The sequence below is a fragment of the Dryobates pubescens genome, chromosome 19 (genome assembly GCF_014839835.1).
Source record: "Dryobates pubescens isolate bDryPub1 chromosome 19, bDryPub1.pri, whole genome shotgun sequence".
Taxonomy (NCBI): Eukaryota; Metazoa; Chordata; class Aves; order Piciformes; family Picidae; genus Dryobates; species Dryobates pubescens.
Window position 1 is genome coordinate 2,511,209 of NC_071630.1, and position 26,260 is coordinate 2,537,468.

At 66.8% G+C, this 26,260-nt stretch overlaps 1 protein-coding gene across 2 annotated transcripts; it reads right to left on the minus strand.

Annotated features, from left to right (window-relative positions):
• Positions 1-316: 316 nt before the first annotated feature.
• Positions 317-25,145, minus strand: NDRG4 (NDRG family member 4). Of its 2 annotated transcripts, XM_054170238.1 has the most exons (17): positions 25,085-25,145; positions 18,659-18,750; positions 17,438-17,482; positions 11,572-11,677; positions 8,412-8,532; positions 8,083-8,145; positions 7,836-7,896; positions 5,869-5,955; positions 5,715-5,771; positions 4,891-4,994; positions 4,342-4,398; positions 4,190-4,241; positions 3,579-3,626; positions 3,100-3,135; positions 2,918-2,969; positions 2,682-2,720; positions 317-774 (listed from the first exon to the last, which is right to left on the minus strand). In XM_054170238.1, the coding sequence occupies exons 1-17, from the start codon at positions 25,119-25,121 to the stop codon at positions 620-622; spliced, it is 1,212 nt and encodes a 403-aa protein (XP_054026213.1). In that variant the 5' UTR covers positions 25,122-25,145; the 3' UTR covers positions 317-619. The 2 variants fall into 2 exon arrangements, with proteins under 2 accessions (XP_054026213.1, XP_054026214.1); XM_054170239.1 differs by lacking the exon at positions 2,682-2,720.
• Between the last annotated feature and the right edge of the window lie 1,115 nt (positions 25,146-26,260).

A 26,260-nucleotide genomic window follows, 5' to 3' on the forward strand; every position in this document is an offset into this window, starting at 1 on the left:
AGTCTGGGGTGCAATAGGTCCCGGGTGGGCCGGGGGGACTCCCTCCCCCCCGGTGCCACCTCTGCCCAGGGAGGGCTGGTTGGGACGAACGGGAGCCGCATGCCCAGGAGTGGCCCCGGGGAGCCCTCGGGGAGGGCAGTTCCTTCTTCCTCTCCTCCCTTCGGGTCTGGCCAACCACCAGCGGCTGACCTGCGGGACCCAACCTCTCCACCTCCTGCCCGCAGCCTGCCGTCCTGCCCTCATCTCACTCTCTCCCTTCTGTGCCCATCTCATCACCCTGCCCCTGTTTCCCGCCCCCCAGCCCCGTCCTGGCCCTGTCGCCCTGCCGCCCACCCTCCCCAGCCAGGGCCGGGCTGATGCCAGGGAGGGTGAGGACCGACGCCAGGGCTGAAGCCAGGAGCCGGAGCCGAGAGGCAGTGGCTGGCAGCCCCTCTCCTTCTCCGGTGCCAGGCGAGGGGAGGAGGAGGAGACCAAGGGGCAAAGAGAAGACAAAAATAATCAGCCCCCGAAAGGGGTGAGGGCCCTGGTGGAGGGCGTCCAGGGAGCGGGCGGGGGGCCGGCAGGATGCTGATGGAGGGGGAGGTGGCTCTGGAGGAGACGTCGGCGCCGGGCAGGGCCCTCAGCAGGAGACCTCCATGGTGTGGTTGATCTGCCCCATGGCCTCGGTGCTCTCCGAGTGGGTGCAGGCCCGCGGGCGTGTGCCCTCCACGGAGCTGGCACTGGTGAGGGAGGCCGTGCGGGAGCGTGCCAGCCGGGTCATGCTGGCAGATGGCACTGCATGGGCACACGGAGAGAGGGGGGGGGAGAGAAGGGGAGGGGGGAAAGAGAGGGAGGGGGAGGAGAGAGAGGGAGGGGGGAGAGAGAGGGAGGGGGGAGAGAGAGGGAGGGGGGAGAGAGAGGGAGGGGGGAGAGGGGGAGGGGGGAGAGGGGGAGGGGAGAGAGGGAGGGGGGAGAGAGAGGGAGGGGGAGAGAGAGGGAGGGGGAGAGAGAGGGAGGGGGAGAGAGAGGGAGGGGGAGAGAGAGGGAGGGGGAGAGAGAGGGAGGAGGAGAGAGAGGGAGGAGGAGAGCGAGGGAGGGGGGAGAGAGAGGGAGGGGGAGGAGAGAGAGGGAGGGGGGAGAGAGAGGGAGGGGGCGGAGAGAGAGGGGGGGGGGAGAGAGAGGGAGGGGGGGAGAGAGAGGGAGGGGGGGAGAGAGAGGGAGGGGGGGGAGAGAGAGGGAGGGGGGGAGAGAGGGGGGGGGAGAGGAGGGGGGGGGGGAGAGGAGAGAGGGGGGGAGAGGAGAGAGGGGGGGAGAGGAGAGAGGGGGGAGAGGAGAGAGGGGGGAGAGGAGAGAGGGGGGGAGAGGAGAGAGGGGGGGAGAGGAGAGAGGGGGGGAGAGGAGAGAGGGGGGGAGAGGAGAGAGGGGGGGAGAGGAGAGAGGGGGGAGAGGGGAGAGGGGGGGGAGGGAGAGAGGGAGGGGGGGGAGAGAGGGAGGAAGGGGGGGAGAGAGGGAGGAAGGGGGGGAGAGAGGGAGGAAGGAGATGGGGAGAGAGGGAGGAAGGGGGGGAGAGAGGGAGGAAGGGGGGGGGAGAGGGGGGGGGGGGGGGAGAGAGGGAGGGAGGGGGGGAGAGAGGGAGGGAGGGGGGGAGAGAGAGAGGGAGGGGGGAGAGAGAGAGGGAGGGGGGAGAGAGAGAGGGAGGGGGGAGAGAGAGAGGGAGGGGGGAGAGAGAGAGGGAGGGGGGAGAGAGAGAGGGAGGGGGGGAGAGAGAGAGGGAGGGGGGGAGAGAGAGGGAGGGGGGGAGAGAGAGGGAGGGGGGGAGAGAGAGGGAGGGGGGGAGAGAGAGGGAGGGGGGAGGGGGGGAGAGAGAGAGGGAGGGGGGGAGGGGGGGGGAGAGAGGGAGGGGGGGAGAGAGAGAGGAGGGGGGGAGGGGGGGGAGAGAGGGGGGAGAGAGAGAGGGAGGGGGGGAGAGAGAGAGGGAGGGGGGGAGAGAGAGAGGGAGGGGGGGAGAGAGAGAGGGAGGGGGGGAGAGAGAGAGGGAGGGCTTGGGGTCTCTCTGAATGCCAGCAGGACCCCAGATGGCATCGGCCCCACGCAAGCAAAGCCACCGGTGCCTGCTGCCCGAGGTGAGGGGACCCCGGGCATGAGCTTGCAGCATGCGGTGCTGGCACAAGAGGAGCGGCTCCAGGCTGGCAAGGGGCAGCGGGGCAGGCAGGGAGCGCCCCGGGGCAGGCAGGGAGCGCCCCGGGGCAGGCAGGGAGCGCCCCGGGGCAGGCAGGGAGCGCCCCGGGGCACGCTGCGTCCTGGGCACAGCTCCTCCGGGCGTGCAGCCACCGGGCGGGAGGCGGTGGGCTCCGGGGGAGGGGCGAGGTGGGAGGGGAGCTCTCCCGGCTTCCCGTGGTGTGCAGGGAAGGGGAGACCCCCGCCCAAGCACGATGCCCAGCGGGCACAGCTGCCAGCCTGCTGGAGGAGGGTTAACGCCGGCGAGGCTGTGCCCGCAGCGGGCGGGCTCCTCCGGAGGGCAGCGCTCAGCCCCTGGCACCGTGCTCAGGAGGTCGTCTGAGGCAAAGCAGAGCGAGGCAGAGGGCACCTGGCCGGGAAGGGCCAGCCCAGGCTGCTCCCAAAGCTGCCCAGGCAGCGGGAGGGCACAGGCCAGGCGGGCACCATGCAGCTGTGGGCACCAGCCGAGCGGCACTGAGCGGTACCTGAGCTTCCACTCAGCCTCCGGTCCTTCAGGTGGGTGACTGGCACGGGGGGGAGGAGGGCAGGGAGGGCAGAGAGAGGGCATCAGCTGTGCTGGCTGCCCCCCAGGGCCAGGAGCCCTTGCCCTGCCTCGCCCCAGCTGCGTGGCACACCCACGCCGGGGCACACAGGGGGGCACAGATACACAGAGAGGGTGCCCCGGGCACGCTGCCCACCCCTGCCCGTCCCTGGCACTCACTGTAGCCCATGCCCTGCAGGAAGTACTTGAAGGCCTCGGTCAGCTTGCCAGGCTGTGGGGACAGAGCAGAACAAGGCTGAGATGGCACCGGGGCCAGGCTCCCTGCTCGGCCCTGTGCCCGCCGTGCCAGCCCCAGGGGGCGTCCGAGGGCCCAGCATGCCCGGGGCGGGGGGGGGGCTCACCTGTGTCACCTGGGGCAGCCCTCCAGAGTCAGCCATCTGCAGAGAGAAGGTCCTGCTCAGGGTGCCAGGGAGCCTCTGCCACCCACCCTGCTACCCACTGGCAGGATGCTGCTGCTGGAGCGCTCCTGCCACCCCCACATGTCCCTGGGGGTGAGGACAGGTCTGGGATGGGAGGTGGTGCCAGAGGGCAAAGGGGCACCGGGTGGGCAGCACCTGGCTGTCCCCAGCCCCTTGGCTAGGACAGATCTGGGATGGGAGGTGGTGCCAGAGGGCAATGGGGCACCGGGTGGGCAGCACCTGGCTGTCCCCAGCCCCTTGGCCAGGACAGATCTGGGATGGGAGGTGGTGCCAGAGGGCACCGGGTGGGCAGCACCTGGCTGTCCCCAGCCCCTTGGCCAGGACAGATCTGGGATGGGAGGTGGTGCCAGAGGGCAAAGGGGCACTGGGTGGGCACCTGGCTGGCATTGCCCCCCACCTACCTTCAGGAAGGTGGTGTTGGTGGGATCCAGCTTGGAGTTGCACTCCACCTGTGGGTGAGAGGTGAGGGGAGGTGAGCACCCTTGGGGTGCCCTCAGGCTGGCAGGAGTTGGCACCCGCCCTCTGCCACCGTCCCCTTGGCACCACAGCTGGCATCTCCCGGCCCAGCTGGGCAAACCCTGAGCCTGCAGTACCACCACCACCTCTTGCCACAGGGTGGGGAGGACTTCCCCCTTGCCAGGCAAGAGAAGGGGGAGGGCTGGGGTGGCATCTGGGGTGGCTGGCACACGCTGGGCATGCACTAACACCCCCCTGTGCCAACGTGGCCACCAGCAGAGGACTCGTGGCTGCTGCTTGTGCCATGCAGCTGGGTGCCAGCAGCTGCTTGTGCGCGTGAGGCTAGGCAGGGGCTGTGCCCAGGTGTGTGCCAACCACTGGCCACGGGCACAGGAGGAGATGGAGGCCCTGCAGCTGTGGCAGCCATGCAGAGGGGCAGGTGCCCACCTGGGCAGGAAAGCTGGCACAGGAGTTCCCTCCACCCCCTGTCTGAGCAGGCAGGGAGCACGACCATGCCTGCCAGTGGGCACCCTGTGGGCACTACCCCTGCACTCACCACCCCCTCTTCAGCAGGTGCATTGTCTCCAACCACCAGCATCACAGGGCAGCTAGAAGGGAGAGGAGGAAGGGGCACAGTCAGGGCTTGGCATGAGTGGACCACCACCCCCCTTCCCATGCCATGCCATGCCATGCCAGCCTGGCTCTTACCGCAGCGTCTTGGCATTGGGCACAGTCCCAGGCCGGTTGATGTCCAGGTCCCTGCGGCTGAGAAAGGAGGAAAAGGGCCAAGCTGGGCACCTTGGGGAGGTGATGCCACCAGTGCCAGGGTGCAGGAGCTGGGGCACCACCAGTGCCAGGGTGCAGGAGCTGGGGCACCACCAGTGCCAGGGTGCAGGAGCCGGGGCACCACCAGCTTGGGGAAGCAGCGCCCAGCCCTGCTCTGCCGGCACCCTGCTGATGAAGGACCCCCTGGTCCCCCCCTGCCAGGACACTGGCAGTGCCCAGCAGAGCACCAAGGCCCTCTGCCCACGTGGCACAGCATCTCTGGCCCCTTGCCAGGCCTGTGCCAGCTCTCAGAGCAGAGCTCAGGGGCATGCCCCCGTGGGCCACGGCGAGGCTGTGCCATCGCTCGGGCGCGGGGGAGGCGATGCCAGCCCCCCAAACGGGGGGGGGGGGTCAGGCTTCCCCCTGGCACCCTGAGGGCCAGGCAGGGATGCTGCAGCCCCTGGGGCTGGCAGGGGCAGGGCTGGCACCCACCTGTTGTACATGTTGAGGAAGAGCTGGAGGTTGACCTGGTTGACCACGCTGCCAATCTGCTGCCGGTAGCTCTGCACCAGCTCCGTGTTGTTCATCAGCTCCTCCTGCCCCCCAGGGGATGGAGACCAGGAGAGCATTCACTGGGGGCAGGAGGCTGGGGGCAGTGTGGTTGGGCATGGAGGTGGGCACAGGTTGGCACCCTCAGCACGGCTAAGCCCTGGGTCGGGCAGGAGGGACACAGGCAGGGCCCATCCTGGGCACAGGGGCAGGTCCAGTGGCACCCAGCTGGGCAGTGTGGCTGGGCATGCAGGCACTGCAGGGCAGCACAGCCAGGCAGGGTGTGGGCATGAGCTGCACAGCTGGCATAGGCTAAGCCCTGGGTCGGGCAGGAGGGACACAGGCAGGGTCGATCCTGGGCACAGGGGCAGGTCAGTGGCACTGTGGCACCCAGCTGGGCAGTGTGGCTGGGCATGCAGGCACAGCAGGGCAGCACAGCCAGGCAGGGTGTGGGCATGAGCTGCACAGCTGGCATAGGCTAAGCCCTGGGTCGGGCAGGAGGGACACAGGCAGGGCCCATCCTGGGCACAGGGGCAGGTCAGTGGCACTGTGGCACCCAGCTGGGCAGTGTGGCTGGGCATGCAGGCACAGCAGGGCAGCACAGCCAGGCAGGGTGTGGGCATGAGCTGCACAGCTGGCATAGGCTAAGCCCTGGGTCGGGCAGGAGGGACACAGGCAGGGTCCATCCCGGGCACAGGGGCACCAGCGGCGCTGTGGCACCCAGCTGGGAGGCTGGGCAGGGGTCTGGCAGGACGTGGAGCCCTTACCTGGCTGAAGAGGTGGGACAGGACGGTGTCTGGCAGGGTGCTGGTGAGGCCAGAGAGCTGTGGGGGGGAGCAAAGGGCAGTTACAGCACCCTCATGGCCGGCTCCTGCCCCAGGGAGCCCCCGGGGCCGGCAGGGGGGGCAGGGCCCTGCCCACCTTGGCAGCCGCCCAATCGATCCAGCCCTTGCCGTTGGGGTCGATGTTCATCAGCACCAAGCCTTCAACCAGGTCGGGGAAGATGAGCTGCAGAGGGCAAGAGGGGGGATGCTCAGCAGGGGAGGGAGGAGCCCCCCCCGGGCATCTCCCCACCCAGCAGCACTGCTCTGCACGCAGAGCTGGTGGAGCCCTGTGCTGGGAGCCATCACAGCATCCTAGAAGGGGTTGGGTTGGGTTGGAAGGGAGCTCAAAGATCAGCCAGCTCCAGCCCCCTGCCATGCCCAGGGACCCCTCCCCCCAGCCCAGCCTGCTCAGGGCCTCATCCAGCCTGGGCCTCAGCACCTCCAGGCAGGGGGCAGCCGCAGCCTCCCTGGGCAGCCTGGGCCAGGCTCTCCCCAGCCTCCCTGCCAACCATTCCTTCCTCCTCTCCACTCTCCCTCTGCCCTCTCCCAGCTCCAAGCCATTCTCCCTGCTCCTGGCACTCCCAGCCCTTGCCCACAGTCCCTCCCCAGCTCTCCTGCAGCCCCTTCAGGTCATAGAATCAGAGAACTGTCAGGGCTGGAAGGGAGCTCAGGGCTCAGCCAGCTCCAAGCCCCTGTCATGGGCAGGGACACCTCAGCCCACAGCAGGTTGCTCACAGCCACCTCCAGCCTGGCTGCAAACACCTCCAGGGATGAGGCTTCTACCAGGGAGGCTTTTGGCTTCTTTGGCTCTGGCTGATGCTTCTCCTGGCTTTATTGACCTTGTCTGCATCGCTTTGGTTGTGGCTGGTGTCAACCACAGCTTCCCTGCTCTGGCTCTTGTCCCTTTTGTGCACTGGGTGGGTAGGGAGAGGAACAGAGTGGGGAGAAGCTATTAGCTTCCCCTGCTCTTCGGCCAGGGAGGGTTCCTGTGCTGCTTGTTGGTTGTAAATCCCTTTCAGTGTTGTGACTGTTGGCTGTTCTGTCCTTCTTCGTTGCATTTCCATCGTGGGTGGGAGGTTTGCTTGTAAATGCAGCCCTCATTCGCTTCCAGCTGAGCTGGGCTGGCAAATTTAATGTTGGAGGGAATCATCACAGAGTGTCAGGGGCTGGAAGGGACCTCCAGAGCTCCTCCAGTCCCAGCCCCCTGCCAGAGCAGCAGCACCCAGAGCAGCTCCCCCAGGAACACATCCAGGGGGGGTTGAATGTCTCCAGGGAGGGAGACTCCACAGCCCCCTGGGCAGCCTGCTCCAGGCCTCTGGCACCTCACAGGGGAAACATTTTCCTCCTGTTGCCATGGAGCTTCCTCTGCCTCAGCTTCCACCACTGCCCCTGGTGCTGGCATTGGGCAGCCCCCAGCAGAGCCTGGCTCTGGGCATCACCCTGCACAGCTTCAGCACCAGCAAGGAGCTCACCCTCAGGCTGCTCCCAGCCCCAGAGCCCTCAGCTCCCTCAGGCTGCTCCCAGCTGCAGAGCCCTCAGCTCCCTCAGGCTGCTCCCAGCCCCAGAGCCCTCAGCTCCCTCAGGCTGCTCCCAGCCCCAGAGCCCTCAGCTCCCTCAGGCTGCTCCCAGCCCCAGAGCCCTCAGCTCCCTCAGGCTGCTCCCAGCTCCAGAGCCCTCAGCTCCCTCAGGCTCTCCTCCTGAGGAAGATCTTCCCCTGCCTGCAGCAGCTCTGTGGCTCTCTGCTGGACTCTCTCAAGCAGCTCCCTGTCTTTCCTGGCCTGAGGGGCCCAGAACTGGACGCAGTATTCCAGATGAAGCCTCAGCAGGGCAGAGCAGAGGGGGAGGAGAACCTCTCTGACCTACTGCCCACAGCCCTTCTGATCCCCCCCAGGCTGCCCTTGGCCATCCAAGCACATTGCTGGCTCATGGTCATCCTTCCACCCACCCCCCAGGTCCTTCTCCCCTTCCCTGCTCTCCAGCAGGTCCATCCCCAACCTCTGCTGGTGCATGGAGTTGTTCCTTGCCACATTCCCCCCCAGCCCCCCCCCCAGCCCCCAGGCTCACAGCAAACTTGGCCAGCACGTAGGCTCCTGCCCCGACTCCGATCCCGATCACGTACTTGAACCTGGGAAGCAGAGAGAGGTCCATATTGGGGGGGGGGGGGGGGGGACACACTGGGCTCCAGCATGCATCCCCTGGAGCACCTCCTCCACCCACAAGACAGACAGGCAGGGTGCCAGCTCCCCCTCCCCCCCCCCAGCCCCTGCTCCTTGCCTCCTTGCCCTCCGTCCTCCCTGGCAGCTGGACTCACCCAAAGTGCTGCACCACGCTGGGTAACATGGCAGCCAGCTGGTCCATGGAGGGGTACTGGTACCTGTGGCACAGGGAGGCACAGGACAGCAGTTGTGGGAGCTGCACAGAGTGAGGAGGCTGGGGACAAGGGCAGCTGGGCTGCCCGAAGGGGGCAGGGCAATGCCACCCACCCACCAACTGCTCCGGAGCAGTCAGCTGCCCCCAGGCTTTGCCATGGCCTGGAGGGACTTGGCAGGCAGGGCAGGACTGCCCAGGCAGCAACAGCCCAGTGGGCAGGGAAGGGACAGCTTAGCAAGGCACAGGGAGCCCTCTAAAGCTGGCACCTACCCCTGAGGGAACTGTGAGGCTCCCGTCTGCTGGCCAGGGGCATCCACGTGGCACACCACGAAGTGCTTCGTGATCTCCTGCATGTCCTCATAGTTGAAGAAGGTGTTGAAGCAAAGCTTGTCTGGGAAAGGGCAGGCAGCAGGCATCAGAGCCCAGGCCACAGAGGCACAGAATCATGCTGGGGGCTGGAAGGGACCTCCAGAGCTCCTCCAGTCCCAGCCCCCTGCCAGAGCAGCAGCACCCAGAGCAGCTCCCCCAGGAACACATCCAGGGGGGGTTGAATGTCTCCAGGGAGGGAGACTCCACAGCCCCCTGGGCAGCCTGCTCCAGGCCCCTGGCACCTCACAGGGGAAACATTTTCCTCCTGTTGCCATGGAGCTTCCTCTGCCTCAGCTTCCACCACTGCCCCTGGTGCTGGCATTGGGCAGCCCCCAGCAGAGCCTGGCTCTGGGCATCACCCTGCACAGCTTCAGCACCAGCAAGGAGCTCACCCTCAGGCTGCTCCCAGCCCCAGAGCCCTCAGCTCCCTCAGGCTGCTCCCAGCCCCAGAGCCCTCAGCTCCCTCAGGCTGCTCCCAGCCCCAGAGCCCTCAGCTCCCTCAGGCTGCTCCCAGCCCCAGAGCCCTCAGCTCCCTCAGGCTGCTCCCAGCTGCAGAGCCCTCAGCTCCCTCAGGCTGCTCCCAGCCCCAGAGCCCTCAGCTCCCTCAGGCTGCTCCCAGCTGCAGAGCCCTCAGCTCCCTCAGGCTGCTCCCAGCTGCAGAGCCCTCAGCTCCCTCAGGCTGCTCCCAGCCCCAGAGCCCTCAGCTCCCTCAGGCTGCTCCAGAGCCCTCAGCTCCCTCAGGCTCTCCTCCTGAGGAAGATCTTCCCCTGCCTGCAGCAGCTCTGTGGCTCTCTGCTGGACTCTCTCAGCAGTTCCCTGAGCTCCTTCCTGACCTGAGGGCTCAGAGCTGGACACAGGATTCCAGCTGTGGCCTCAGCAGGGCAGAGCAGAGGGGGAGGAGAACCTCTCTGACCTGCTGCCCACAGCCCTTCTGATCCACCCCAGGCTGCCCTTGGCCTTCTTGGCCCCCAGAGCACATTGCTGGCTCATGGTCACCTCCCATCAAGTAGCACCCCCAGGTCCTTCTCCCCTTCCCTGCTCTCCAGCAGCTCAGTGCCCAACCTCTGCTGCTCCCTGGGGTTGCTCTTTCCCAGCTGTCAGACTCTGCCCTTGCCCAGCTCTGCAGCCTGCCCAGGCCTGGGGGGATGGCAGCACAGCCTGGGGGGGCTCAGCCACTGCTCCCAGCTCGGTGCCAGCAGCAAACCTGCTGGCAGTGCCCTCTGTGCCCTCCTCCAGGCCCCTGATGAATGTAGTGAAGAGTCCTGGTCCTAGCACTGGCCCCAGCACAGGGCCCTGTTGGGCTGAGGGGAGCATGGAAAGAGGTCATCTGTCCTCCCACTGCCCTTCAGCCAGCAGGGGAAGTGCCACCAAAGCCCTCCCATACCCTGCCCTGAGAGCTCTGGGTAGCCACCACAGAACCCACAGCCAATGCTGGCTGCATCACTGCTGAGGCTGGGGGTGAGATCTAAACTTGAGGCTGAGGCCGGCTGTGAGCTCTAAATGTGAGGCTGAGGCCGGCCAGGAGCTCCCAACGCCAGGCTGGAGCCAGCCAGGAGCGCCAAACGCCAGGCCGGGGCCAGCCGGGAGCTCCCAATGCCAGGCTGGAGCCATCTGGGAGCGCCAAATGCCAGGCTGGAGCCAGCTGGGAGTGCCGAATGCCAGGCTGGAGCCAGCCGGCAGCGCCAAACGCCAGGCTGGAGCCAGCCGGCAGCGCCAAACGCCAGGCTGGGGCCGGCTGGGAGCTCCTAATGCCAGGCTGGGGCCGGCCGGGAGCGCTAAGCGTGAGGCTGGGGCCGGCCGGGAGCTCCAAACGCCAGGCTGGGGCCGGCTGGGAGCCCCAAACGCCAGGCTGGGAGCCCCAAACGCCAGGCTGGGGCCGGCCAGGAGCTCCTAACGCCAGGGCTGGGGCCAGATCTGAGCTCCAAACGCCAGTCTGGGGCCGGATGTGAGCGCTAAGTGCGAGGCTGGGGCCGGATCTGAGCTCCAAACGCCAGGCTGGGGCCGGCTGGGAGCGCTAAGTGCGAGGCTGGGGCCGGATCTGAGCTCCAAACGCCAGGCTGGGGCTGGCTGGGAGCGCTAAGTGCGAGGCTGGGGCTGGATCTGAGCTCCAAATGCCAGGCTGGGGCCGGATCTGAGCTCCGAACGCCAGGCTGGGGCTGGCTGGGAGCGCTAAGTGCGAGGCTGGGGCTGGATCTGAGCTCCAAATGCCAGGCTGGGGCTGGATCTGAGCTCCAAACGCCAGGCTGGGGCCGGATCTGAGCTCCGAACGCCAGGCTGGGGCCGGCTGTGAGCGCTAAGTGCAAGGCTGGGGCCGGCTGGGAGCTCCAAACGCCAGGCTGGGGCCGGATCTGAGCTCCGAACGCCAGGCTGGGGCCGGATCTGAGCTCCGAACGCCAGGCTGGGGCCGGCCGGCAGCTCCGAACGCCAGGCTGGGGCCGGATCTGAGCTCCACCCCAAGCACCGTGGTCCATCCCTGGGCAGAAGCTGCTCCTGTGCTGCCGAGGTAGCTCCTGCAGCTCCTGCAGCTCCTGCAGCCTGCCTCAGCATGACTCAGCCTCAGCCAGCAGGAGGAGGACATTCTGCTTCTCCCCTCTCATCCCAGCTCAGCCAGCGGCAGGGGTTCGGGGTGCAAGACCGCAGGCTGACCGAGAGAGCTCAGCATCTCCCCATCCGGAGCCCTGGCTCGGGGTCCCTCTTTCCCAGCCTGCTGGGGGCACTTCCTTCCCTGCTGTCCCCCCCAGGTCTGCACCCTGCCACCAGCCCGGGTACCAGCAGGCCAGCGGCGGCGCTGGAGGCTGACTCAGCATCCTCTGCAGCCCATCCCTGCCTTGTGTGGCCAGGGTGGGGACAGCCAACCCCGCGGTGGCCAAACGCTCCTGGGTTCGGTTGAGCGTCCAGCCCCCTGCTGGTGCTCTGAGGTGCAGGGGAAAAGCCAAGGCAGCCCGGGCGCCTTCCATGGGAGGGGGCAAAGGAGCCGAGCCACGGGGCTCTGGGGGGACGTGCCAGCAGCCTGTGCAGCCCCAGGCTGGTTCTTCCCTCGGCCCCAGGGAGCAGCACTCACGGTTGAGGCCCACGTCGTGGTAGGTGAGGATGGCCGGGCGGTTCCCCTTGGGAGAGCCCCTGATCACCACGTGCAGCAGCCCGTAGGGGGTCTCAATGTCGTGCTCCTGGGGGGAGAGGAGAGGAGGGCTGACACCTGCCTGCCTCGGGACATCCTCTCCTGCCCTGCTATCCCCATCCCACCCCATCCTCCTCCGTCCTTCACCACAGCTTTCCCAGGCAGCTCTGCGCACAAGGAAAAGAGGAGCAGCTGTGCTGGGGCAGCCCTTAGCTCTGGACATCCAGATGCTCCCAGCCCCCACTGATCCCTGCGGGGAACAGCAGGGGGAAGAGGGGGGAAACAGGGGGACTTGGAATAGGATAGTGTGGGGTGGGATGGGGTGGGATGGTAAGAAAAGTCTTAGGAGCAGAGGAGGATGGGATGGGACAGGGGGACCAAAGGATGGGGCAGGAGATCTTCCAGGGCCTGAGGCTGAGGGAGAGCTTTGGCAGCAGTGCCAGGGATCCCAGCCCTGCCTCTTGGCCTGGATCTGCTGTGTCTGGGACAAGCAGGCAGGCAGCAACCCACAAGGGAATGCCACAGCCTGATCTCAGAATGACAGCTGGAGGAACTTCCAGATCCCTTGTCTGAAATGGCTGTGCCCCATGGGGAGGCCAGGACGGCCCTGTCCCTCAGCTCCCCTGGCTTGGGAGGGCTCCAGCCTCACCTCCGTGGCCATTGCCCCCAGCCAGCAAAAGCCGCTGCGGCTGTGAGCCCAGGGTGCTGGGCAAGGCATCCCCCCAGGGGTCCTTTCCAGATGCTGCTGCTGCTGCCAGCCAGCCCTCTGGCAGTGACCTCCGAGGTGGGATATGGGGGCTGCAGGAGCATCCCCGGGTGAACAGGGCTGGGCAGGGGCTGCTGGCAGGGCACCCAAGCGGCGCAGTCCTTGCTGCGGGCACCGGCGGCCCCGTGGCTGGGAGGGGGATGTGGGCATCAGGATGCTCCCGTGGGTTCCACACCAGCAAGGACTCTGAAGGACACAGGCCTCAGGTGGGAGAGAGGGAGGGAGGGAGGGAGGGAGGGAGCACCCTGAGGGACAGCGTCTCCTCGCTGCAGCGCCTCCCTCCGCCAGGATCCGCCGTGCCCGGCAGGGCGCAGCGCCCAAGGGCAGCTCAAGGGCTCAGTGGGGACAAGACTGGGTTCCTCAAGGGCATCCCCCCAACTCCAGCTCTGGCCCACAGCTGTCTCCCCACTCTCCAGGTCTCCATCGGGCAGCAGGTGATGAGCAAGCACATCCCCTCCCCCCCAAACCACAGCAGCAGGCGAGGGGAAACCGAGGCGGGAGGAAGGGCCGGGCCCAAGGTCACAGAGCCCCTCCTGGGCACAGGGCTGCCAGCCCCATGCTCACAGTCCCCAGCACAGCCTCACCAGCAACAGCTCAGCCCGAGAATCACACCCCAAAAATCACATGCCAGGGGTGGGGGCTCCTTCCCCGGGCACTGCTACCCCCCCCCCCCCCAGCGCCGAGCCAGGCACATCCCTGCCTGCAGTGCAGCCTCTGCAGCGCTGCTGGGTACCACAGCCCTGCCCTCTGCTGCAGGGATGCTCGCTGGGGGGGGGGGGGGGGAGAAGGGGAAAGGGGGGAAACAGGCTGGGGGTGCAGGGGATACAGCCAGCCAGGAGGGAGAGGGGCAGTGCCAACTCACAGTCTCAGCAAAGGAAGGATGTTGGGGGGCTGGCAGAACCCAGAGATGCCCAAGAGAACCCAGCCCTGCCTGCGTTATCCCCCCCCCCCCCCCCCCCGCCCCTCGTTGCTGCAGTGCTCCCACCCTGCTGGCCCCCTCCACACCAGCCATGACAGGGGAGGATGGAAAACATCTGAGGGGGGCGGGGGGGCTTCAAAAGCAGCAAGAGACCCTTCCCCTCTACCAGGCTAGGGGTGGGGAAGAGGCAGCATGACACCCTCCCTCTCCCCCCACCCCCCGCGGCAGCCCCCAGCCCCAGCCGTGCTTGCTCAACCCTGCGGCCTCGCCACAGCATCTCCGCAGCCGGCTCGGGGAGGACGCTCTCAAGGACATCTTGTCCCCAAAACCTCGACAGAGATGCAGCAGTGGGGCTGGGGGTGCATCCTCCAGCCCCCCCCCCGTCCTGCCACACACAGAGCCCTCCACCCGCCTGGCTCAGCCCAAGCGCCGCTCGGGGTGAAATAACTGCAGCCTGGGCAAGCGACCGAAGCAAAACCCCCCACCCCGGGCAAAGAGGCGAGCACGGGGTGGGGGGCCCAGCGGTACCTACCCCATCCCAGCACTCGGGCATGGTGAGGAGCCGGCGGGACGAGGATGCCCAGGGGCAGGGAGGGCCGAGCGGAGGGTCCCGGCGCGGGGCAGAGGGAAGCAGGGGCGGCGGCGGCGAAGCCGAACTCTGCGCTGGCACAGCCCCTCCGCTGGGTTTATAACCGAGCCTCAGCCCCTGCGCTGAGCCCTCCCCCTTCTCCCTTCCCCCCTCCTCCTCCTCTCCGCGTCCCCTCCCCGCCTAGACGAGATGCGCAGCCCCGGCAGCTCCGGGCTCCACTGCGGGCAAGGCGGCGATGGAGCCAAGGCTCAGCCATTGGCTGCTGCTGGAATTATTCATGCTCCAATTGGCCCCAAATACCCTTGTTTATGAAGAGGAGACAAAAAAAATACCCCAAAGCCACCCCCCAGCCTGGCACCGTGCGGTACTTGCTCCATCTTCCCTCCTTCAGCAGATGGAGACAGGCAGCGATGCCCTCAGCCCTTGCACGGCAGCCGGCGTGGGTAGGGCAGAGACCAGCAAGGCTCCTCCAGACCCAGCACACCCAGACACACAGCCCTGGCCCTGCAGACAGCTCTGCTCCAGCCTGCAGCCCCCAGCCCGGCTCCTCTGGCCCTGCACACAGCTCTGCTCCAGCCTGCAGCCCCCAGCCCGGCTCCTCTGGCCCTGCACACAGCTCTGCTCCAGCCTGCAGCCCCCAGCCCGACTCCTCTGGCCCTGCACACAGCTCTGCTCCAGCCTGCAGCCCCCAGCCCGACTCCTCTGGCCCTGCACACAGCTCTGCTCCAGCCTGCAGCCCCCAGCCCGGCTCCTCTGGCCCTGCACACAGCTCTGCTCCAGCCTGCAGCCCCCAGCCCGACTCCTCTGGCCCTGCACACAGCTCTGCTCCAGCCTGCAGCCCCCAGCCCGACTCCTCTGGCCCTGCACACAGCTCTGCTCCAGCCTGCAGCCCCCAGCCCGGCTCCTCTGGCCCTGCACACAGCTCTGCTCCAACCTGCAGCCCCCAGCCCGGCTCCTCTGGCCCTGCACACAGCTCTGCTCCAACCTGCAGCCCCCAGCCCGACTCCTCTGGCCCTGCAGACAGCTCTGCTCCAGCCTGCAGCCCCCAGCCCGACTCCTCTGGCCCTGCACACAGCTCTGCTCCAGCCTGCAGCCCCCAGCCCGGCTCCTCTGGCCCTGCAGACAGCTCTGCTCCAGCCTGCAGCCCCCAGCCCGGCTCCTCTGGCCCTGCACACAGCTCTGCTCCAGCCTGCAGCCCCCAGCCCGGCTCCTCTGGCCCTGCACACAGCTCTGCTCCAGCCTGCAGCCCCCAGCCCGGCTCCTCTGGCCCTGCACACAGCTCTGCTCCAGCCTGCAGCCCCCAGCCCGGCTCCTCTGGCCCTGCACACAGCTCTGCTCCAGCCTGCAGCCCCCAGCCCGACTCCTCTGGCCCAACCCAAGGAGCTAAGCCTAGAGGATGGAGTGAGAGCTCCTGGAGGAAGGGCAGGCAGCTCCCAGCCTTTGCTGGGACCCAACCTGCACAGTGCCAGGGTTGGGGAAAGGAGAGAGGTCCAGAGGCTATTATAATGGGTTGGGTCGGAAGGGACCTTGAAGATCATCCAGCTCCAACCCCCTGCCATGCCCAGGGACCCCTCCCCCCAGCCCAGGCTGCTCAAGGCCTCATCCAGCCTGGGCCTCAGCACCTCCAGGCAGGGGGCAGCCACAGCCTCCCTGGGCAGCCTGGGCCAGGCTCTCCCCAGCCTCACTGCCAACAATTTCTTCCTCCTTTCCCCTCTCCCTCTGCCCTCTGCCAGCTCCAAGCCATTCTCCCTGCTCCTGGCACTCCCAGCCCTTGCCCACAGTCCCTCCCCAGCTCTCCTGCAGCCCTTCAGCTCCTGCAAGGTTGCTCTGAGCTCTGCCTGCAGCCTTCCCTTCTCCAGGCTGAATAGGGTCAGCTGAATCCATCCCAGAGCCTTGCTCTGCAGGTCCCAGGCTGTTTGCTGCACTCTGGCTACAGAGCTGTGCCCCAGGGTGGCTCTGGCTGGTGGGCACAAAGGACACCCAACTGCTCTGTCCTGTGACCACATGTGGCAGGGCTCCTCTCCAGTCTCAACCTGCCCTTTTCCAGCTGCCCCAGCACAAGCTGGGAAGCTCACCCCACCCCACCCCATCCCCCTAGGAGTGGAACCAAGAGGGCAGAGGCCCTGGCTGGAGAGAAGCTCAGCTCATGTTCTGTGGGTGCCAAGGGGCACACAGGGGCCTCCCTGTGGCATTTGCCACCTGGGCACCACCAGGGCTGAAGGTCAGCACTGCTGTGGGCCAGTCCCTGAAATCTTGGTGTGCCAAGATTGCCCTGGCAGAGTCCTTGCTCCTTAGCATCCTCTGCATGCCAACCAGCCCCTCCCTCAGCCTAGCTGAGCAAGAGCCCTCCTGGTGCCTGTGGTGCTCCCAGGAGCTGCTTCCTTGCCTCCCTCTCCTTCCTTGTCCTCCTTCCAGTGGCACAAAGAGGTCTGGTTTCTCCTTCAGTGGTCAGCCCCGAGCAAGCCAAGCAAGAAGCAGCCCAGACCTTGCCCAGGCTGCCACTCCTGGCCTCAGCATCTCCCCAGCTGTGGAGCTGCTGGGGTGGGTGGCATCTCTTTTCCACCCAAAATCCCCTGCCCTGTGCCAGCAGCCTGCCCAAAGTCCTTGCTCCCCACTGGGTTGCACCCTGCCACCTGTGTGGGTGGTGGAGACCGAGCATGCCAGTCCCAAGAGCTTGGGCACCCCTTGAAGCCTGCCAAAGCAGGTAGCTGCCCTCCCCTGCCCCTCTCCCAGGAGGTTTCTTTTAGCCTTGCAGGTGCTGCTGGTTCAGTGCTGCACCTGGCAGGGGTCAGCCAGCACCACCTGAGCCCTCCTGGTGGCCCCAGCTGCTGGCAAGGCAGCACCTCACCACCTGTCTCTTGGTGGCCTGGGGAGGGGAGGGTTTAGGAGAGGGCTGGCAGCCCCACTGCCCTCCTTCCTCCTCCCCCAGCACCCTGACCTCTGCAGGGGCAGCCTGCTGCAGGATGAGCCTGGCCAGAGGGATGTAAGTGATGAAGACCAACACCTGAGCCAAGCATGAGCTGAGCCCCCCCCCAGGCTCCAAAGAGGTGAGCTGGAGGTACAAGGTCGGCAGGAGCCAGGCAGGGGAGCGGAGGGGCCCCTTCCCTCCGGGGGAGGTGGGGGGTACGGAGTGGGCAATGCCTCAAGCCTCCTAGAAAACCTCCTTTCAAACAGCCTTATGCAAGCAGGCAGCCAGCATCGCCCGGGAGACCATTGCCATGGCGATGGCAGAGGGGCCGGCAGAGCAGCTCGGGCCCTCCGCGGGAGCCACCGCTGGCAGGGAGGGTTCTGTCCCTGGTTCGCTGCCAGCTGCCCACCAGCCACATCCAGGCAGCGGCACAGAGGCTGCCTGGCAGCGATCACCCTGGCCTCGATGGATGCCCGGGCACCGTCCTGCCACGGGATGCGGGGTGGGGGAAGGGGGCACAGCAACGCCCCTGGCTCTGTTCAGGGTCCTGAAGCCTTTCTCAGCCGCCCGCCGCTGTCCCCTGCAGGACCCAGGGGTGGGGGGGACACAGCCTGGGGCTGGTCCTACCTTCCAGTCCATGTCCGCAGCGGAGAGGAAGACATCTGAGTTGTCCTGGGGAGAGAAGGAGCTGTTAGGGAGAGAGACAACCCCCTGCCAGCCCTCCCTCCCCTGGCACCCTCCACACGGCCAGCTCAGGAGGCACCACGAGCAGCCACTCCCCGGGGCGCTGGGGGGGCTGCAGGGGGGGCAGGGGGGCCGGAGGTCTGCACACGCAGAGACACATCCGCAGCCCCTGCACAGGGCTGCACGCAGTGCCCAGCACACAGGGCTGGACTGGCATGGGGAGGCAGCCCCTGCTCACACACAGAGCCAGGAGTGCTTTGGCTGGGAAAAGCTCTCTGGGATCCTCCAGGCCAAGCAGCAGCCCAACCCCACCCTGGGCACCAAAGCCTGGCCCCCAGTGCCACGGCCACAGGGCTCTGGGACACCTCCAGCCATGGGGACTCCACCACCTCCCTGGGCAGCCTCTGCCAGGCCCTGACCCCTCTGCCACCAAAGACATTTTGCCTCCTCTCCAACCTCAGCCTCCCCTGGCACAACCCCAGGCCAGTTCCTCTCCTTCCATCCCCTGAGCCTGGGGAGCAGAGCCCAAGCCCCAACCTCCCTGCAGCCTCCTCTCAGGGAGCTGCAGAGAGCAAGGAGGTCTCCCTCAGCCTCCTCTGCTCCAGGCTGAGCCCCCACCCAGCTCCCTCAGCTGCTCCTACCCCCCCGGCCCTCTCCTCCAGACCCTTCCCCACCTCTGTTGCCCTTCTCTGGCCCTGCTCCAGCTCCTCAGAGACCTTCTGGGAGTGAGGAGCCCAAAACTGGTGCCAGGATTCAAGCTGTGCCCTCCCCAGTGCCCACTCCAGGGACACCATCACCTCCCTGCTCCTGCTGGCCACACCATTGCTGCTCCAGGCCAGGCTGCTGGTGGCCTTCTTGCCCCTCTGGGCACACTGCTGGCTCACCCTCAGCTGCTGCCAACCAGCACCCCCAGCTCCTTTCCTGCTGGGCAGTTTCCAGCCCCTCTGCCCCAAGCCTGGAGCATCCAGGGGGCTGCTGTGCCCCAAGCAGAGCCCTGTGCACACCTGAGCACCGACACCAGCACCCTGCACAGCAGCCCCCCTCCCCATCCTGCAGAGCCCCAGAGGTGTGCCCATGCCAGCTCACCCCCACTCAAGCCCCAGCTGGAGCCCCCCCATGCTGGCACCCCCCCTGTGCAGGAGCCAGGGTGCCCCCCAGCCTCACCAGCTCGGTGTCCTGGCTCCTCAGCAGCGGCTTCTCCTCGGTGAAGCGCAGCTCATGCAGCCCTGCCATGGTCATGTCCTGCAGCAGCAGCCCTGCCCAGGGGGACACAGCTGTCAGGGGAGGGCCTGCCTGGGCCCCCTTTCACCCCAGCCCCCTCTGGAGCCTGCCTGCTCGTGGGGACAGGACCCACATCGGTTCCACTCTGCCCACTCCTCCCATGAGGGCTGCCTGGAGGCTGCAGTGAGCCTCTCTGGGAGCTGGCAGCAGGCATGGGGCAGGCATGGGGCAGGCAGTGCCTAGCAGAGCTCTGCTTCCATCTCCAGCTCAGCTCTCTTCCAGTCGGGGTCAGACCTGTCCCCAGGGTTTGGTCTTACTGCAATTGGAAGACCAACTCAGTCCATCTGTGTGGGGCACCCCTGGAAGCGCTCAGCCCAGGGCAAGAGCACCTGAGGTCCCTACCCACCCTCCAGCACTGGTCAGAGAGGGAAAATCCAACGCTGGGGCAGGTGTTAGACTGCAGGCAGGTGGGGGTGGGACAGAGGGAGATGCCCCTGCACAGCCAGACCACCGCAGGGGGAGCGTTGCTCACGCTGGGAGGCAGAGAGAGGCTCTCTGAGCAGCAGGGCAGCAGAGAGGCAGCTTGGAGTTTGTGTGGCAGTGATGGGAGAACCCCAGAGGTGAAGCCTCTGCTCCCAAACTCTTCTTCTTGCCTGCCAAGCAGGAGCTGGGCAGCCAGCAGCTCACTTGCAGGACGTCTCTGGAGCATGTCCAGAGCAGGGCCAGGAGGGGGAGCAGAGGGCTGGAGCTGCTCTGCTCTGAGCACAGCCTGAGAGAGTTGGGGTTGTGCAGGCTGCAGAGGAGAAGGCTCCAGGGAGACCTTCTGGTGGCCTTCCAGGAGCTGCAGGGGGCTGCAGGAAAGCTGGGGAGGGACTTTGGAGGCTGTCAGGGAGGGCCAGGACTGGGGGGGATGGAGCAAAAGGAGAAGTGGGGAGCTGGAGATTGGCTGTGAGGAAGAAGTTGTTGGCCAGGAGGGTGGTGAGAGCCTGGCCCAGGCTGCCCAGGGAGGTGGTGGAAGCCTCCTGCTGATGCCTGGAGGTGTTTGCAGCCAGGCTGGAGGTGGCTGTGAGCAACCTGCTGTGGGGTGAGGTGTCCCTGCCCATGGCAGGGGCTTGGAGCTGGCTGAGCCTTGGGGTCCCTTCCAGCCCTGCCAGCTCTGGGGGTCTGTGACTTGCAGGGGCAGACTTCACCACTCAGCAGAGCTGTGAGCCTGGCTGCTGCTCAGCACAGCACTGGGACTTGGAACCCCCAATGCTGGCATCTCCAAACACCCCCTCCCCGGTGCCAGCCCAGCTCAGAAACCAGAGGGGAGCAGGGGGGAAACCTTTCCCCCATCAGCTGGGTGAGCACAGTGACAGCTGCAGGGGACCCCGAGGACAACCCAGGGCTGGCAGGTCCCAGTGGGAGCAGATTGTCTGCTCTCGGACAGCATCCAGCCCCCAAGCCTCACAGCTTCCCTTCCCAGCCCTGCCCCGGGGCCGAGCCTCCGGAGGAGCTCCGAGCAGGACAGCGCCGGTCCCAGGCTCCCTGCGCTGCCTGCCCACCCCTGCCCATGTCCCCTGCAGTACTGGGGGGGACCTGGGGTCGCGCTAGCATCACAGCAAACGTGGTCCCTGCTCCATCCACAGCCTCAGTCAAGCCTGCTCCACGCTCTCCCAGCACCACAGAATGGTAGGGGGCAGGGAAGGGACCCCTGGAGATCACCGAGTCCAGGGCAGGGTCACCCAGGAAGGACCGAGCAGGTTTGGGATGGGTCCAGAGATGGAGGCTCCAGCAGCTCTCTGGGCACCCTGCCCCAGGGCTCTGCCACCCTTCCATCCCAGCAGTTGCTCCTCCTGCTGAGGTGGAACTTCTGCCCTTCAGCTCTGTGCCCCTTGTGCTGTCCCTGGGCACCACTGCACTGAGCCTGGTGCCAGCCTCCTGCCAGCCCCCCTGGCAGTGTTGCTCAGCACTGCTGAGATCCCTCTCAGGCTGCTCCTTCCCAGGCTCAGAGCCTCAATGCTCTCAGCCTTGGCTCACAAGGAAGGTGTTCTGATCCCCTTCAAACCCAGCTCAGCCCACACTGGGGCTGGGGAGAGGCCAAGCAGTGCCTTACAAGCATTGTAAAGCCACCAGGACTACAGGGCTTGCCCACAAACTCCTCTCCAGAGCCACCTTTTGCTCCTCCAGCTGAGGTTTCCATTCAAAGCTCACCCAGGCTGTGCCACCTGCTTGCTCTCTGCAGGCACCACCACCCTTTGCTTTGCTCCTTCAGAGCCATCCAGGACTCTCTGGAGGGAGAAACTCCACCACCAGGAAGCCTCCTGAGTGTCCCAGGCTGCCCAGCACTGAGTGTCTCCATGTCACCCCCACTGCACAATCACACAACTGCCAGGGCTGGAAGGGACCCCAAGGCTCAGCCAGCTCCAAGCCCCTGCCATGGGCAGGGACACCTCACCCCACAGCAGGTTGCTCACAGCCACCTCCAGCCTGGCTGCAAACACCTCCAGGGCTGAGCAGGAGGCTTCCACCACCTCCCTGGGCAGCCTGGGCCAGGCTCTCACCACCCTCCTGCCCAACAACTTCTTCCCCACAGCCAATCTCCAGCTCCCCACTTCTCCTTTTGCTCCATCTCCCCCAGTCCTGGCCCTCCCTCACCCCCTCCAAAGTCCCTCCCCAGCTTTCCTGCAGCCCCCTGCAGCTCCTGGAAGGCCACCAGAAGGTCTCCCTGGAGCCTTCTCCTCTGCAGCCTGCACAACCCCAACCCTCTCAGGCTGTGCTCAGAGCAGAGCAGCTCCAGCCCTCTGCTCATCGTTGTGACCCAGAGGGTCCCTCCAAGCCTGAAGCTGCACAAAAGCCCAGCAGGGGAGGTGCCAACAGCTCCCCACGGAGAGGAACACATCCATGGCTGGGGAAGAGGCTTTGCACAGGGGCACAGCCCCCACCTGCAGCACACCAGCAAGGCCACAGAGCCACTGAGGCTGGGAGAGACCCTCAGGAGCACCAGGACCAACCCAGAGCCCTACCCTGCAAGGCTCAGCCCTAAACCACAGCCCCAAGCACCACAGCCAAACCACCCTGAAACACAGCCAGGGCTGGGGACTCCACCACCTCCCTGGGCAGACTGTGCCAGTGCCTGCCCACTCCTGCTGGGGAAAAAATCTTTCCTACTGTCCAGCCTGAGCCTCCCCAGGGGCAGCTTGAGGCCATTGCCTCTTCTGTCACTGATTCCCTCTGAGCAGAGCCCAGCAGCAGCCTCTCCACAGCCTCCTCTCAGGGAGCTGCAGGCAGCAGTGAGGTCTCCCCTCAGCCTCCTCTGTCTCTCCCTGACCATCCCCAGCTCCCTCAGGCTCTCTCCAGCAGATTTCTTCCCCAGGCCCTTCCCAGCTTCCCTGCCCTGCTCTGCCCTGGCTCCAGCACCTCCACAGCTCTCTTGGGCTGAGGTGCCCAGAGCTGGACCCTGAGGTGCCCAGAGCTGAGCCCCAGGGCACAATCCTCTCCCTGCTGCTCTGGACACAGCATTGCTGAGCCCAGCCAGGAAGCCTTTGGCTCTCTGGGCCCCCTGGGCACACTGCTGGCTGCTGTTCAGCCGCTTGGCCATCAGCACCCCCAGGTCCCATCCTGCCAGCGGCTTGCCAGCCACACTGCCCCGAGACAACGCAGAATCATCTGGCAAGCCAGCCCACGACCCCCTGGAGCACAGTCCCCTGGAGGGTGAAAAAAGGCATGGGAAAAGGGGAGGAACAGCAGGGAAATCAGCCTCACCAGGAGCTGGGGGTGGAGGGGAGCAGCAGCAGCAGCAGCAGCAGCAGCAGCAGTGTCCCACGCCGGTGCCGCCGCGCTGTGTGCCCGCAGCCCCCGGGGGTGTCTGGGGACAGCACTTAGCCTCTCTTTAATTAAAGCCTGCAGCTAACATGGGAGGGAGGGGGATAGGGGGGCAGCTGAGCTATGAGGAGAGGCCCTGTGACCTTGCCAGAGGGACGTGGCAGAGCCCCGTGCCAACCAGCACCCTGTGCCTGGCAGGGGGCGGGCAGCCAAAGCAGTGCCCAAGCCCCGGCGGGGCAGCAGGGTCAGAGCCAGGCTTGCTGCTGCTGGCTTCCCCACTGCCACCCCACTGGCATCCTCCTCTCCAGGGCAGCAGCAGTGGGGCTGTGGGCAGTGGCACCCAGCCTGGCTCTGCAGCAGAGGGCTGCTGGAGAAGCCATGGCTCTGGGGGCCGAACCGCTTGGGTCCCACCAGGGCAATGGGGCTGGCAAAGGCAACCCCAGAGCGGGTTGGGCTGGAAGGGATCTTAAGGATCAGCCAGTGCCAGCCCCCTGCCATGGGCAGGGACCCCTCCCCCCAGCCCAGGCTGCTCAAGGCCTCATCCAGCCTGGCCTGGAACCCCTGCAGGCAGGGGGCAGCCACAGCCTCCCTGGGCAGCCTGTGCCAGGCTCTCCCCAGCCTCCCTGCCAACAATCCCTTCCTCCTCTCCACTCTCATCTCCCCTCTCCCAGCTTCAATCCACTCCCACCTTCATCCCATCACTCTGGGGGTTTCCCTGCCCCCCCCACCATGGCTCCCCCCAGCTTGGCTTGCTCCAATGTTCCCCCAGCACCCCCTGTGCCCAGGGTGCCAGCTCTGGCACCACCCACCTCTGCTGCCACTTTGCCCCCTCAGGCTGGTGCCACCATTTGCTGGGCACTCCTCCTGCCTCACCCCAGCCCAGATCCCAGCCCAGCTGCCACCATGAGTGCTCCCTTTAGGGCTGGTGGCTCTGCCTCAGGACCACTTTGGCACTGTGATAGGGGCAGGAGGAGCCAGCAGTGCCTTACCTTCCCCAGCCAGGTGCTGGCTAACCAGCTCATGGCAAGGCAATGCACTGTTGTGGTTCCTATCATCATCATCATCATCATCATCACCAGCAGCAGCACCCCCCAGTCACAGAATTGTCTGGGTTGGAAGAGACCTTTGAGGTCATCCAGCCCAAGCCAGCACTGCCAGGCCACCACCAAACCCTGGCCCTCAGCACCACATCTCCAGGGCTTGGCAACCCCTCCAGGGATGGAGACCCCAACCTGGACCAGGCCTTGAGAAGCCTTTTGGGGCAGAAATTGTTCCTCATGGCCAACCTGACCCTCCCCTGGGGCCACCTGAGGCCATTTCCTCTTGTCCTGTGGCTTGCTCCTTGGGGAGGGGACCCCAAGACCAATCTCCCTGCAGCCTCCTCTCAGGGAGCTGCAGAGAGCAAGGAGGTCTCCCTCAGCCTCCTCTGCTCCAGGCTGAACCCCCCCCCCCCAGCTCCCTCAGCTGCTCCTCTCCCCCCCCCCAGCCCTCTCCTCCAGACCCTTCCCCACCTCTCTTGCCCATGCTCACCCTCTTCCTCCTCCTGAGGCCATGGGAAGGGTTTGCCCCTGGGCAGCGTGCCTGGGGGGGTGCCTGGGTTGCTGCCCTCAGTGCCACAGGAGTCTCCCAGGCCCCAAGCCTCCTGCACTGGTGCAGGTGTGGCACCCCTGGGTGCTGGCATGGATTCCCTGGGCTAACTGGGCAGTGTGTGCCAGCTGGGCAGTGAGGACTGGCCCCTGCCAGGCAGGCAAGATGATGAAGATGACCTCCAGGAGGGTGAGGAGAGGAAGGAAGGAAGGAAGGGAGCCTGCAGCCCCAGGCCCAGAAGTGTGCCCCCAGCATCATGCCCCTGAGGGGCTACAGTGGGCTGGAGGAAAGCCCCAGGGTGGCACAGCCTGGGCCACCTCCTGCCCTGCTCTCTCTGCTGCCGTGGTGGGGAGGCAGAGGGCTGCACCCCACCGGTGCCCACAGAGCAGTCCAGCAGTGTGGGCTCCCCCCCTGGGAACGGCAGGAAGGGGCTGAGCACTTCGGGGGGGCTCGGGGGGGTGGGATTCAAGCTGCCTGCAAGCAGAGCAAAGCCCTCCCCAGCCCCATGGCAGCACAGGCACCCCCTAGGGGGAGGCTGGCAGAGGAGCTGGCACCAGCAGGGATGCACCAGCAGTCCCACAGCCGCCCCTTCCTCCCCATCCCCCCACCCCGGGCTGGCTGCCTGCTGGATCCCCACGGCAGGAAGCTGCCGAGTCAGCGCTGCCCTCCCTTGCCCTGCCAGCACAGCCCCCCCCCCCCCCCGGGCCGCCCCCCAGCCCTGGCACCTCCCGGGGCAGCACCCGCCGTGCCCCCCCAAATCAGCGTGCCCCCTACAGCCCACAGCTGGGGAAGAAGCCGGCGGGGAGGGGGAGGGGAGGGGATGGGGGGGAGGGGGGCGCTGCTGGCAGCCCCCAGTAGCCTAGCCAGGGGTCGAAGCCTTCTCCCCCCTGCCCATATCCCCCCCCCCCTAGCCCCCCGAGCCCATCTACCCGCGGGGTCGCCCTGCCAGCCACCCCCGGCAGCCCGCGGGGGCTCTACCTGTCAGCAGCTCGATCTTGTGCCGGAGAACCTTCATAGCGGGGCCGGGGGGAGGGGGCCCCGGGGGCCCCGGCCGGGGAAGGGACAGAGAGCGGCGGCGGCGCCGGTGCGGGGAGAGAGCGGAGCCGGAGCCGGAGCCGGAGCCGGGCTCGGTGCCGGTGCCAGGCGCGCAGGGCGGCGCAGGGGCGAGGCTGGGCACGGCTCCCGGCGGGCCGGGTCCTCCCATCACCGGGACCAGAGGGGAGGGGACGGGGCTGGCACCGGAGACCGGCAGGAGAACAATGGAACCGGGCGGGGGCCGGGGCTGGGGAGGGACGGGAGACGGAGCCGGGCTGGGGGGGTACAGGGGAGATGGAGATGTGCTGGGGGGATACAGGGGAGATGGAGCTGTGCTGGGGGGATACAGGGGAGATGGAGCAGTGCTGGGGTGTTAGAGGGGAGATGGAGTAGTGCTGGGGGGGTAGAGGGGAGATGGAGATGTGCTGGGGGGGATACAGGGGAGATGGAGCAGTGCTGGGGGGGATACAGGGGAGATGGAGCTGTGCTGGGGGGGATACAGGGGAGATGGAGCAGTGCTGGGGGGATACAGGGGAGATGGAGCAGTGCTGGGGTGTTAGAGGGGAGATGGAGCAGTGCTGGGGGGGTAGAGGGGAGATGGAGCAGTGCTGGGGGGGATAGAGGGGAGATGGAGCAGTGCTGGGGGGGATACAGGGGAGATGGAGCAGTGCTGGGGTGTTAGAGGGGAGATGGAGCCCTGGGCATCTCCCCCCTGACTGCTCCTGCCCCTGAGCTGGGTGTCTCTCCCCTTGCCATGCCCCTGCCCTGAGCTGGGCATCTCCTCCCTGCCAGTGCTCCCTCCCATGCCCTTCAGTCCCTGTGTGCCCCAGGGAGGGAGGGACCTGGGGCTGGGAGGCTTCCACTTCCAGGCTGCTTGAGGCATCCCTCCAGGACCTGCCACTGCAAACCAGCCCAGCCCCTTGGGAAGCCTGCTGAGGACCCCAGCTCCTGCCCTCCCCGGGCTTGGTTCCTCCAGCCACAGGGCTGGAAGAGACCTTGGAGCTCACCCAGGCCCAGGCACTGCCCCAGAGCCCACAGAGCCCCCAGCACCAAACCACCTCCCCCAGCACCACCTCCAGGCATGGAGACTCCACCACCTCCCTGGGCAGCCTGGGCCAG